At 46.8% G+C, this 12885-nt stretch overlaps 1 protein-coding gene across 1 annotated transcript in view; it reads right to left on the bottom strand.

Moving 5' to 3' along the window:
* mipol1 (mirror-image polydactyly 1) overlaps positions 1–12885 on the bottom strand; it is an 83796-nt gene that overhangs the window by 32983 nt on the left and 37928 nt on the right. The window contains exon 10 of the mRNA XM_078276789.1: positions 5690–5743. Within this exon, the coding sequence (XP_078132915.1) occupies positions 5690–5743 (54 nt within the window). The remainder of the gene's footprint in view (positions 1–5689; positions 5744–12885) is intronic.

The raw sequence follows: 12885 nt of genomic DNA, 5'->3' as shown, positions 1-12885 counted from the left end.
TGTCTGTGGCTTGTGTGTCTGACGCGTTCTTGGCGTGTGTCTGTGGCGTGTGTGTCTGTGTCGCGTTCTTGGCGTGTGTGTCGGTGGCGTGTGTGTCTGTGACGCGTTCTTGGCGTGTGTGTCTGTGGCGTGTGTGTCTGTGACGCGTTCTTGGCGTGTGTCTGTGGCGCGTTCTTGGTGTGTGTGTCTGGCGCGTTCTTGGCGTGTGTGTCTGTGGCGCGTTCTGGGTGTGTGTGTCTGTGGCGTGTGTGTCTGTGGCGTGTGTGTCTGTGACGCGTTCTTGGCGTGTGTGTCTGTGGCGTGTGTGTCTGTGACGCGTTCTTGGCGTGTGTGTCTGTGGCGTGTGTGTCTGTGACGCGTTCTTGGCGTGTGTGTCGGTGGCGTGTGTGTCTGTGACGCGTTCTTGGCGTGTGTGTCGGTGGCGTGTGTGTCTGTGACGCGTTCTTGGCGTGTGTGTCGGTGGCGTGTGTGTCTGTGACGCGTTCTTGGCGTGTGTGTCGGTGGCGTGTGTGTCTGTGACGCGTTCTTGGCGTGTGTGTCTGTGGCGTGTGTGTCTGACGCGTTCTTGGCGTGTGTCTGTGGCGTGTGTGTCTGTGACGCGTTCTTGGCGTGTGTGTCTGTGGCGTGTGTGTCTGTGACGCGTTCTTGGCGTGTGTGTCTGTGGCGTGTGTGTCTGTGGCGCGTTCTTGGCGTGTGTGTCTGTGACGCGTTCTTGGTGTGTGTGTCTGGCGCGTTCTTGGCGTGTGTGTCTGTGGCGCGTTCTTGGTGTGTGTGTCTGTGGCGTGTGTGTCTGTGGCGTGTGTGTCTGTGACGCGTTCTTGGCGTGTGTGTCTGTGGCGTGTGTGTCTGTGCGCGTTCTTGGCGGTGTGTCTGTGCGCGTTCTTGGTGTGTGTGTCTGTGGCGTGTGTGTCTGTGGCGTGTGTGTCTGTGGCGCGTTCTTGGCGTGTGTCTGTGGCGTGTGTGTCTGTGACGCGTTCTTGGCGTGTGTGTCGGTGGCGTGTGTGTCTGGCGCGTTCTTGGCGTGTGTGTCTGTGTGCGTGTGTGTCTGTGGCGTGTGTGTGTGACGCGTTCTTGGCGTGTGTGTCTGTGGCGTGTGTGTCTGACGCGTTCTTGGCGTGTGTGTCTGTGGCGTGTGTGTCTGACGCGTTCTTGGCGTGTGTGTCTGTGGCTTGTGTGTTTGACGCGTTCTTGGCGTGTGTGTCTGTGGCGTGTGTGTCTGTGATGCGTTCTTGGTGTGTGTGTGTCTGTGATGCGTTCTTGGCGTGTGTGTCTGTGGCGCGTTCTTGGCGTGTGTGTCTGTGGCGTGTGTGTCTGACGCGTTCTTGGCTTGTGTGTCTGTGGCGTGTGTGTCTGCCGCGTTCTTGGCGTGTGTGTCGGTGGTGTGTGTGTCGGTGATGCGTTCTTGGCGTGTGTGTCTGTGGCGTGTGTGTCTGCCGCGTTCTTGGCGTGTGTGTCGGTGGTGTGTGTGTCGGTGATGCGTTCTTGGCGTGTGTGTCTATGACTGCGTTCTTGGCGTGTGTGTCTGTGGCGTGTGTGTCTGACGCATTCTTGGTGTGTGTGTCTGTGGCGTGTGTGTCTATGACGCGTTCTTGGCGTGTGTGTCGGTGGCGTGTGTGTCTGACGCATTCTTGGCGTGTGTGTCTGTGGCGTGTGTGTCTGACGCATTCTTGGCGTGTGTGTCGGTGGCGTGTGTGTCTGACGCATTCTTGGCGTGTGTGTCTGTGGCGTGTGTGTCTGACGCGTTCTTGGCGTGTGTGTCTGTGGCGTGTGTGTCTGACGCATTCTTGGCGTGTGTGTCGGTGGCGTGTGTGTCTGATGCGTTCTTGGTGTGTGTGTCGGTGGCGTGTGTGTCTGACGCATTCTTGGTGTGTGTGTCTGTGGCGTGTGTGTCTATGACGCGTTCTTGGCGTGTGTGTCTGTGGCGTGTGTGTCTATGACGCGTTCTTGGCGTGTGTGTCGGTGGTGTGTGTGTCTGATGCGTTCTTGGTGTGTGTGTCGGTGGCGTGTGTGTCTGACGCATTCTTGGTGTGTGTGTCTATGACGCGTTCTTGGCGTGTGTCTGTGGCGTGTGTGTCTGACGCATTCTTGGTGTGTGTCTGTGGCGTGTGTGTCTATGACGCGTTCTTGGCGGTGTGTCGGTGGCGTGTGTGTCTGATGCGTTCTTGTGTGTGTGTCTGTGGCGTGTGTGTCTATGACGCGTTCTTGGCGTGTGTGTCGGTGGCGTGTGTGTCTGACGCATTCTTGGTGTGTGTGTCTATGACGCGTTCTTGGCGTGTGTGTCTATGACGCGTTCTTGGCGTGTGTGTCTGTGGCGTGTGTGTCTGACGCGTTCTTGGTGTGTGTGTCTGTGGCGTGTGTGTCTATGACGCGTTCTTGGCGGGTGTGTCGGTGGCGTGTGTGTCTGACGCATTCTTGGCGTGTGTGTCGGTGGCGTGTGTGTCTATGACGCGTTCTTGGCGTGTGTGTCGGTGGCGTGTGTGTCTGACGCATTCTTGGCGTGTGTGTCGGTGGCGTGTGTGTCTGGCGCATTCTTGGCGTGTGTGTCTGTGGCGTGTGTGTCTGTGGCGTGTGTGTATGATGCGTTCTTGGCGTGTGTGTCTATGACGCGTTCTTGGCGTGTGTGTCTGTGGCGTGTGTGTCTGATGCGTCTTGGTGTGTGTGTCGGTGGCGTGTGTGTCTGACGCATTCTTGGTGTGTGTGTGTCTGTGATGCGTTCTTGGCGTGTGTGTCTGACGCGTTCTTGGCGTGTGTGTCGGTGGCGTGTGTCTGTGACGCGTTCTTGGCGTGTGTGTCGGTGGCGTGTGTGTCTGTGACGCGTTCTTGGCGTGTGTGTCGGTGGCGTGTGTGTCTGTGACGCGTTCTTGGCGTGTGTGTCTGACGCGTTCTTGGTGTGTGTGTCTGTGGCGTGTGTGTCTGTGACGCGTTCTTGGCGTGTGTGTCTGTGGCGTGTGTGTCTGTGACGCGTTCTTGGCGTGTGTGTCTGTGGCGTGTGTGTCTGTGACGCGTTCTTGGCGTGTGTGTCTGTGGCGTGTGTGTCTGTGACGCGTTCTTGGCGTGTGTCTGTGATGGCAGCTGCTGGTGTTTCTGTGGGAAATTAAACATGTCTGCCGGCTGTAATCCCCTTGGAGCCCCCGGACTCATTAAGAGACTTCAGCGAGTGAAACATTAATAACAAAATTGAATATATTTCAGCAGAAAACAGATGCAGTCGGAGCTGCTGGAGGAAGACACAAAACTCTGAAATCAGTTCGCCATCAACGATGGAATCAATTAATCACTGAAAACATTCACTAAATGAACCCATTATAGGAAACAGACTTGTGTTGGAAATCAGACGCATTGAAATATTTTAGGGCTGTCAAACGATTCATTTTTTTAATCGGGATTAATCGCAACATTTCTTTAGTTAATCACGATTAATCACGTTCATCACATGAATAAAATGCTATTATTTTGCATTTGAGAACAGTTTTTAAGTTCATATTAACAATGGAAAGCCGTTCTGACCAGAGGATCTTATTAGTGAAATTATCTTATTGGGTTTCCAAGCAACTGGAAAGTAATGGAAAACCAATATTGATGCAATATACATTAAATTAGATGTGAAAAATAAAATGCATGACAACAAAGAAATAATGAAATAAGGCATAATGAGAGGAGGAAGAAAAAATAAAAAACGAAAGGGGGGATGCAGGGCATAGATATACATTTATATGCTAGGTCTGAAATTTGTTATCTGAGCCCCGAGGGAGCATTTCTAATTTAAGATGTGCCGTAACATCGGTCACCCAGCGGAGTAATAGAATGACAGCAGGTTAGCTGATCTCCACTGCAAAAGGAGGAGTCGCCCAGCCAGCAAAGATGAAAAGACCAGTACTTCTGATGGAGCAGTAGTGAGTTAGAGCCCAGTGGTGCTATCCCAAAAATACCAATCATAGGATCAGGGTCCACATCTTGATTAAAACCTGTATGAATGTATTCTTACCAGAGGATCTTAACTGGGAATCAAATGAATGCAAAGAAAGTGACTTTATGAGCTTGATTTAAGATTTGTAATTGTTTATTATTCATTTACTGTAACCAAAGTAAGTAAAGTAAAAGAACAACGTGTGACTCTGTCATTATTGCACCATTCCTCCAGGTCCCGAACTAACTGAGATGTAACACTAACACTTTGCTTCTGCAGTTAAACTAAACGGTCCAAAAACTGGACGCCACAGCAGGACATTTAACCTTTATGTTTCTCTAATAAGGAACATAACAAATCTCCTGGACAGAAAAGAGGGTGGACAATGTCCCAAATGACAAAAACAGTCAAAAACACCATACAAACAACCCAGTCCTAAAACTGTATGCTGATATCCAGAGTCCATCTAGTGTTCAGTAACTCCTAAATAATGTAGATTCCTCACTGACGTCCAGTGATCAGCAGTTAATGAGACAGGCTGGCGCTCGCCATCCACTCAAAACGTGACGTTAGCCTCAGCACTCAGTACATTACTATATACCAGCTACTCAGTACATTACTATATACCAGCTACTCAGTACATTACTATATACCAGCTACTCAGTACATTACTATATACCAGATAGTATATTACTATTGTTTTTTTGGCTGCTGATTGAAGATTGACCAGACGGCCGTTACACGCCGACCAGACGGCCGTTACACGCCGACCAGACGGCCGTTACACACCGACCGGACGGCCGTTACACACCGACCAGACGGCCGTTACACACCGACCAGACGGCCGTTACACACCAACCAGACGGCGTTACACGCCGACCAGACGGCCAACCGTTGGCAGTAAAGTCAGTCGGACTGATCAGTCGGGTCCCTGAGGTCAAAAATAATGCCTCAAAACACACTGAGGCGTACGCTCTCTGCACGTGCACGAGACGTAATACGTCTCCATAGCAGCAGGCGGCGTTAATCTGTATTGTTTCCCCGAAAATGTAGGGTAAAGGGTCCGAGCCAGCAACGAAAATAATCGGTAGCTGCAGTCCTAGATGCAGACAGTCCATTGATACTTCGCATCACAGTTTAAAACATACACACACAATCTCACACACACACACACACACACACACACACACACACACACACTCACAGACACACAGACACACACACACACTCACTCAGACACACACTCACACACACACACTCACACACTCACAGACACACACACTCACAGACACACACTCACACACACACACAGACACACACACACACACACTCACTCAGACACACACTCACACACACACACACACACACAGACACACACACACACACACACACACTCACAGACACACAGACACACACACACACTCACTCAGACACACACTCACACACACACACTCACACACTCACAGACACACACACACACACACACACACTCACACACACACACAGACAGACAGACACACACACACACACACACACACACAAACACAGACACACACAGCGACCCTGTTAGAATAACAAGTTGTTGGCAAACACGCTGCAGCGCCTCCGGGGCAGGTTGTCATGACGACTGAGCAGACATCCCATCAACGCCATTCAACACAGAGACCTCCAGTTAATATGCAGAGTGTGTCTGTTTGTGTGTGTGTGTGTGTGTGTGTGTGTGTGTGTGTGTATACGTGTAGGTGTGTGTGTGTGTGTGTGTGTGGGTATATATATGTTTACCTCGCTCGCCCTCTGCTCTCTCTCCCGCATCACTTCCTGTTCGAGACGTTTATACTGCAAAGAAAACCGAAATACACATCAGATAGTTATTATTGATGATGAAATCACTGATGACATCACCAGCTTCCTTAAAACAATCTCGCGTTTAACAGGTGATGATAATAAAGTGTTAGAAATGGTTGTTGCTAAACACCACCAGACTCCATGTAAATAATCAGGACTTTTATCATCGTAAAACACACTTCATTCAAAGTGGAAAGAAACTAAATCAAACTACCAAAAGCCGTCTTGGTTAATTTTTCCACTGTTCCAACAATCACCACTCTGGTTTGGTTGAAATAAACCCTTAATTCACCCATTTACATGTGGAGATATGCTGGCTCTATACACGCTAAAAGTCCTGATTATTTAGATGGAGTCTGGTGGAGATATGCTGGCTCTATACAGGCTAAAAGTCCTGATTATTTACATGGAGTCTGGTGGAGATATGCTGGCTCTATACACGCTAAAAGTCCTGATTATTTACATGGAGTCTGGTGGAAATATGCTGGCTCTATACACGCTAAAAGTCCTGATTATTTACATGGAGTCTGGTGGAGATATGCTGGCTCTATACACGCTAAAAGTCCTGATTATTTACATGGAGTCTGGTGGGTTTGGTGATGGTGATTTCGGGGCTGTTTCATGTTAAACTAAAATGATCTTACTCTTTAACTAAAAGCTCTATCTCTGTAGGGATCCATCCCATAATGTAGTCGGTTACATTACAGCTTGTTTCTTGCTTAATACAACAAAAATTGTAGTTTTTGTTACTTTAGTTGACGTTTTTGTCTCTTTTCTTGAAGTTTTTGCCATTTTTTTTAAACATTTGTCGCCTTTAGAATTAAGATCTGTAATTCTTGTGCTGCGTCGGTGCTTTGGTTTCTTTCTTTCTTGTTTCTGTGTAAAACAGAAAGTCTTCTGCGTCTGAGGGAATCAAACCGGCAACCTTCCTCTTTAATAACTTGTAATAACCCGTCATTATTAGCTCAATAACCTGCAGCAGCAGCAGCTGTGGTTTCTAATATTTCCCAGCAGCCCCGGCTGCGGCAGTGGCAGATAATCCCTGAGAGATGAGGCGAGGGAGCGAGGGAGCGAGGGATGAGAGCGGTGGGGGGAGCGAGGGATGAGAGCGGTGGGGGGGGATCCTCCAGCGTGGAGTGCTCTCTCTCTTCTCCAGCTCCTCTGGGGATTACGCTGCCGTTGGAAACATCTTCCAGCAAGCGGCGGCGAGGCGGGATTAAGGTGTTACCGTAGAGGGGGGAGTGTTAAAAGATGGCGGCGCCCGGAGGGTTAGCGGCAGCAGAGCGCTGAAGCTGCAAAGATGTGGGGTTAATAGTGGGGGGGTCTGAAGACATCCTGTCATTAGTTACTCTGTCAGGAGATATACTGTCTGTTAGTATATATACTGTCTGTTAGTATATATACTGTTTGTTAGTATATATACTGACTGTTAGTATATATACTGTTTGTTAGTATATATACTGTCTGTTAGTATATATACTGTTTGTTAGTATATATACTGACTGTTAGTATATATATGCTAACAGTATAACTAATGTAATGTACTGTAATGTACTGTAATGTAATGTACTGTACTGTAATGTACTTTAATGTACTGTACTACTGTAATGTACTGTACTGTAATGTAACTGTAACGTAATGTAATGTACTGTAATGTAATGTACTGTACTGTAATGTACTTTAATGTACTGTACTACTGTAATGTACTGTACTGTAATGTAACTGTAATTTACTGTAATGTACTTTAATGTACTGTACTACTGTAATGTACTGTACTGTAATGTAACTGTAACATAATGTATTGTACTGTAATGTACTGTAATGTACTGTAATGTAGTTTAATGTCATGTACTGTAATGTAACTGTAACGTAATGTCATGTACTGTAATGTAATGTACTGTACTGTAATGTACTGTAATGTGTCGAACTGTAACGTAACGTAAAAGATGGAGGTGCCTGGAGGCGATGAAGCTGGAGAGAAACGGAGACAGCGGAGAACCCACTTCTCAGGCGGTTCCTACGGTGGCTCCCGGGGGGATTAAAGGTGCAGTAGGTAAGACTTATAAAACTAACTTTCTGTCATATTTGCTGCAACAGACCCTCTGTTCAACGTGACATCATGACTTTGCGTAAACATACACGGCACTTTCTAAAGCCACGTGGCGTGTTATTGCGAGGCTACGGTTGGGTTTAGGAAACGTGTCACGCGGGACCTGATCCCCGGTCTCCTGGGTGAAAGTCCTGTGTTTGACCCATCCTCCCCCCAGACTACTCACTACGGCGTCAATTCACACGCAATCACAAGGTAATGTAAGTCAATGGAGGCCAAACGGCGTTAATAAACACGTTACAAAGTGAGTATGCGTCTTGATAACACGCCAATAATAGCATACCAATTGGCGTGTCATACATACGCCAATTCATGACATCAGTCTGGTATGTTCTAGTAGAACTACATGAAGCAGGTCATTTAAAATAAAACCAGCTCCTCTGGCTCCACCTACAGCCTGGAGTGCTCCCTGTTCAGATGCACCAATCAGGGCCAGGGGGGTGTCTAACTGTTCAGATGCACCAATCAGGGCCAGGGGGGGTGTCTAACTGTTCAGATGCACCAATCAGGGCCAGGGGGGTGTCTAACTGTTCAGATGCACCAATCAGGGCCAGGGGGGTGTCTAACTGTTCAGATGCACCAATCAGGGCCAGGGGGGGTGTCTAACTGTATATACACACACACACACACATTATATATATATTATATACCCCCATCATCACATACCCTTCACCATACCTAGAGATTGGCATGGTTTTATATATATAAATACATGTGTATATATATATATATATATATATATATATATATATATATATATATATATATATTATATATATTAGGGCTGTCAAAATAACGCAATCATTTCGATTAATTAATCTGAGAAAAAATAACGCAGATATATATAAATAACTACAAGTCTGCAGAAGCTAAAGCGTGGCGGTGGCAAGGAAAACCTTCAGGAAAATATGCCAGTGAGTTAGCTGAAAGGTCTGTAGTAAATTACAACTGCAAATGTCCCATTTACATTCATTGAGTTACGGACAAAAACGTGTCTACTTTGATCAGAGCGCCCCCTAATGGCAGATAGATTGATATATAATTTGGTTCAGAGCCTCAGAGTGGCACGGCAAACATGAATCTTTGCATTGATTGCATTTACTTTGGCCGAGATATGCTAACATTTGTGTTTGGTTGCTAGCTACAAAACTTTGTTCGTCATTTGCATATTTTTTAACCAATCATAATTCTTTTGATATACTTTTGTAAGAGCTATCTGAAGATGCTATGTATCGAGTGGCAGGCAGATCAGAAAAAGGAGGTAAAGGAGGTTACCTTGTATACTTCTCTAAAATAAAACCATCCAGAACATATGAAGTTCTGCCGAGTTAGGTTGGAGTTAAAACGTATAGGGTTAGGTATAGACTGGGAGAGGGAGTCTAGGGTTAGATTGGGAGAGGGAGTCTAGGGTTAGATTGGGAGAGAGGGAGTCTAGGGTTAGATTGGGAGAGAGAGGGAGTCTAGGGTTAGATTGGGAAAGGGAGGGAGTCTAGGGTTAGATTGGGAGAGAGAGTCTAGGGTTAGATTGGGAAAGAGAGAGGGAGTCTAGGGTTAGATTGGGGGAGAGAGTCTAGGGTTAGATTGGGAGAGAGAGAGGAGTCTAGGGGTTAGATTGGGAGAGGGAGAGTCTAGGGTTAGATTGGGAGAGAGGAGAGTCTAGGGTTAGATTGGGGGAGAGAGGGAGTCTAGGGTTAGATTGGGAGAGAGAGAGAGAGACTAGGGTTAGATTGGGAGAGAGAGAGTCTAGGGTTAGATTGGGGGAGAGAGGGAGTCTAGGGTTAGATTGGGAGAGAGGGAGTCTAGGGTTAGATTGGGAGAGAGAGTCTAGGGTTAGATTGGGAAAGAGAGGGAGTCTAGGGTTAGATTGGGGGAGAGAGTCTAGGGTTAGATTGGGAGAGAGAGTCTAGGGTTAGATTGGGAGAGAGAGTCTGGGGTTGGGTGGGAGAGAGAGAGGGAGTCTAGGGTTAGATTGGGAGAGAGAGAGAGAGTCTGAGGTTAGATTGGGGGAGAGAGAGAGTCTGAGGGTTAGATTGGGGAGAGAGGGAGTCTGGGGTTAGATTGGGAGAGAGAGGGAGTCTAGGGTTAGATTGGGGGAGAGAGAGAGAGACTAGGGTTAGATTGGGGGAGAGAGGGAGTCTAGGGTTAGATTGGGGGAGAGAGAGAGTCTAGGGTTAGATTGGGGGAGAGAGGGAGTCTAGGGTTAGATTGGGAGAGAGAGGGAGTCTAGTGTTAGATTGGGAGAGAGAGGGAGTCTAGGGTTAGATTGGGAGAGAGAGAGTCTAGTGTTAGATTGGGAGAGAGAGAGAGTCTAGGGTTAGATTGGGAGAGAGAGAGTCTAGGGTTAGACTGGGGGAGAGGGAGTCTAGGGTTAGATTGGGGGAGAGAGGGAGTCTAGGGTTAGATTGGGAGAGAGAGAGGGAGAGTCTAGGGTTAGATTGGGAGAGAGAGAGGGAGTCTAGGGTTAGATTGGGGGAGAGAGAGAGTCTAGGGTTAGATTGGGGGAGAGAGGGGAGTCTAGGGTTAGATTGGGAGAGAGAGAGTCTAGGGTTAGATTGGGGGAGAGAGGGAGTCTAGGGTTAGATTGGGAGAGAGAGGGAGTCTAGTGTTAGATTGGGAGAGAGGGAGTCTAGGGTTAGATTGGGAGAGAGAGGGAGTCTAGGGTTAGATTGGGGGAGAGAGGGGGAGTCTAGTGTTAGATTGGGAGAGAGGGAGTCTAGTGTTAGATTGGGAGAGAGAGAGAGTCTAGGGTTAGATTGGGGGAGAGAGGGAGTCTAGTGTTAGAGTGGGGGAGAGAGAGGGAGTCTGAGGTTAGATTGGGAGAGAGAGAGGGAGGGTCTGAGGGTTAGATTGGGGAGAGAGAGAGGAGTCTAGGGTTAGATTGGGGAGAGAGAGAGAGTCTAGGGTTAGATTGGGAGAGAGAGTGAGTCTAGGGTTAGATTGGGGAGGGGGAGTCTAGGAGTTAGACTGGGAGAGAGAGTCTAGGGTTGGGTAGAGAGAGGGAGTCTAGGGTTTGGGTGGGAGAGAGGGAGTCTAGGGTTAGATTGGGAGAGAGAGAGAGTCTAGGGTTAGATTGGGGGAGAGAGAGAGTCTAGGGTTAGACTGGGGGAGAGAGGGAGTCTAGGGTTAGATTGGGGGAGTATGCATGTAGCAGCGGCGCACTGCCGCTCAATCAGCTGTTTATGAAATGATAAAGTCATAATTATACACGACTCTGCAGAGCCGTCTGCTCTACTGATCTCAGGCCAACAGTCAGCTGCTCTCTCTCCCCTCTGAGGCTGAAAAACTGGAACATGAAAACCACACACACACACTACAGCTACCGTCTGCCTCTGACACCCTGCTGGCCGCTGCAGGAGACGCTGTATTAACATTACTGGTTAAAACTCTTTCCAGGTTAGTGGGGGTGCATAGCGCTCCAAACCAACATTAAAAACGTAGTAATCTTCCCTCAGCCTTTAGTTTTGCTGTTAAACTGTGTAAAATGAGCGGTACCGTCTATTTGCTGGATTGTTCCGAGGTAACCGTTGGTAGCTAACGTTAGCAGATATGCCCGTTGGTATTATTCATATTTATGCACAATGACACATAAAGCAAACTTGCTAAAAAAAAAGGAACTCCACGCTGTTTTCAGGTAACGTTACTGTTGACGTCCAAACAGGCCTGTGTGTGTGTTTTGAGAAATATCTTTATACTGCAAGGCTATATTTCATTTATTTGTTATTTTATAATATTTTATTGGCATTTTCCCTGTTTTCATACAGAAGTTTAGTTTGCTAAATATATCACATTTGTTTAGTTGGATATTGGATGTGAAAAGAAGGAAATGGTTCTTACATGACATCACACTTTAGATGTGTGTTAATGTCCCACCAGGAGTCATTGATATAGTTCTATTTTATAGTGATCAATTATCTATTCAAAAATGTTCTATGCAAAATGTAAAATGTTCTATTAAAGAAAAGATAGAAGATACATATTTGTGTGTGCTGTAAAGTGGTTAGAGAATATGAAATCGGTATCGGTTGGTCAAACTCAATGAAAAACCAGAATGGGAATCGGCCTAGGAAGTAGTGATCGGTGCATCTCTAGTTTTAATCCAACATCAGCCCACAGGGAGAAGTTTAGACACCAAAACTGGAAGTTAAATCAAAAAACATTCATATAAAAACCATATTTAAGCTTTTGCTTTAATTATAAGATAATTATTGGTATGTGGTATTATTAGGATGACTGATTAAACTACTACTAACATCAGACATTAATCTGAACAAGAAGAAAACATGCAGAACATGTGAAGCATCTTCGCTCAGCCGTCCACGGAGGCTGTTGCCATGGCGACAGCAGATGAAGGCTGATATGAGGCGGAGCCTTTGAGAAGCCACCTGCCGCCGCACGGCATGCTGGGAGCCCCCCCCACCTCCCCTCCCTCTGTCATCCCTCCATCACTCAGACCTCTCATCTCTCAGAGCGGGATATGAAGCCAGAGGCATTGTGGGTAATAAATCCCTGCCTCGGCAGGTTGTGGTAATAAAGTCTGTGAAGTGAAGTCCGATAATAATCAGAGAGACGCAGAGGAAAACTTTTAATCATCTCCCAATATCAGCTTCACTTATTGATTCTTCACCAGCCTGGATCCAGATCAGAGGAATTCTGCTCCACAGATCCTCTCTCTGACAGACTCATATTTATATACATGTTTATATACATCTTTATATGATAAATATATATATATATATATATATATATATATATATATATATATATATATATATATATACACATGTATTTATATATATAAAACCATGCCAATCTCTAGGTATGGTGAAGGGTATGTGATGATGGGGGGGTATGGCGAAGGGTATGTGATGATGGGGGGGCCAAGGGAACATGATCAGGATCATAGTATCCTGGATCCACGAAATAACTGGCCTTTCAAAATAAAAGTCTGCCTGCCTCTATGGGAATCTACCATGGGGGTGTACTGACTTTAGTTGCCAGGGTTTAGACATTAATGGCTGTGTGT

The sequence above is a fragment of the Sander vitreus genome, chromosome 20, assembly GCF_031162955.1.
Source record: "Sander vitreus isolate 19-12246 chromosome 20, sanVit1, whole genome shotgun sequence".
Lineage (NCBI taxonomy): Eukaryota > Metazoa > Chordata > Actinopteri > Perciformes > Percidae > Sander > Sander vitreus.
Note: the sequence above shows the minus strand (reverse complement) of the source record. Positions and strands in the feature narration are given on the sequence as shown.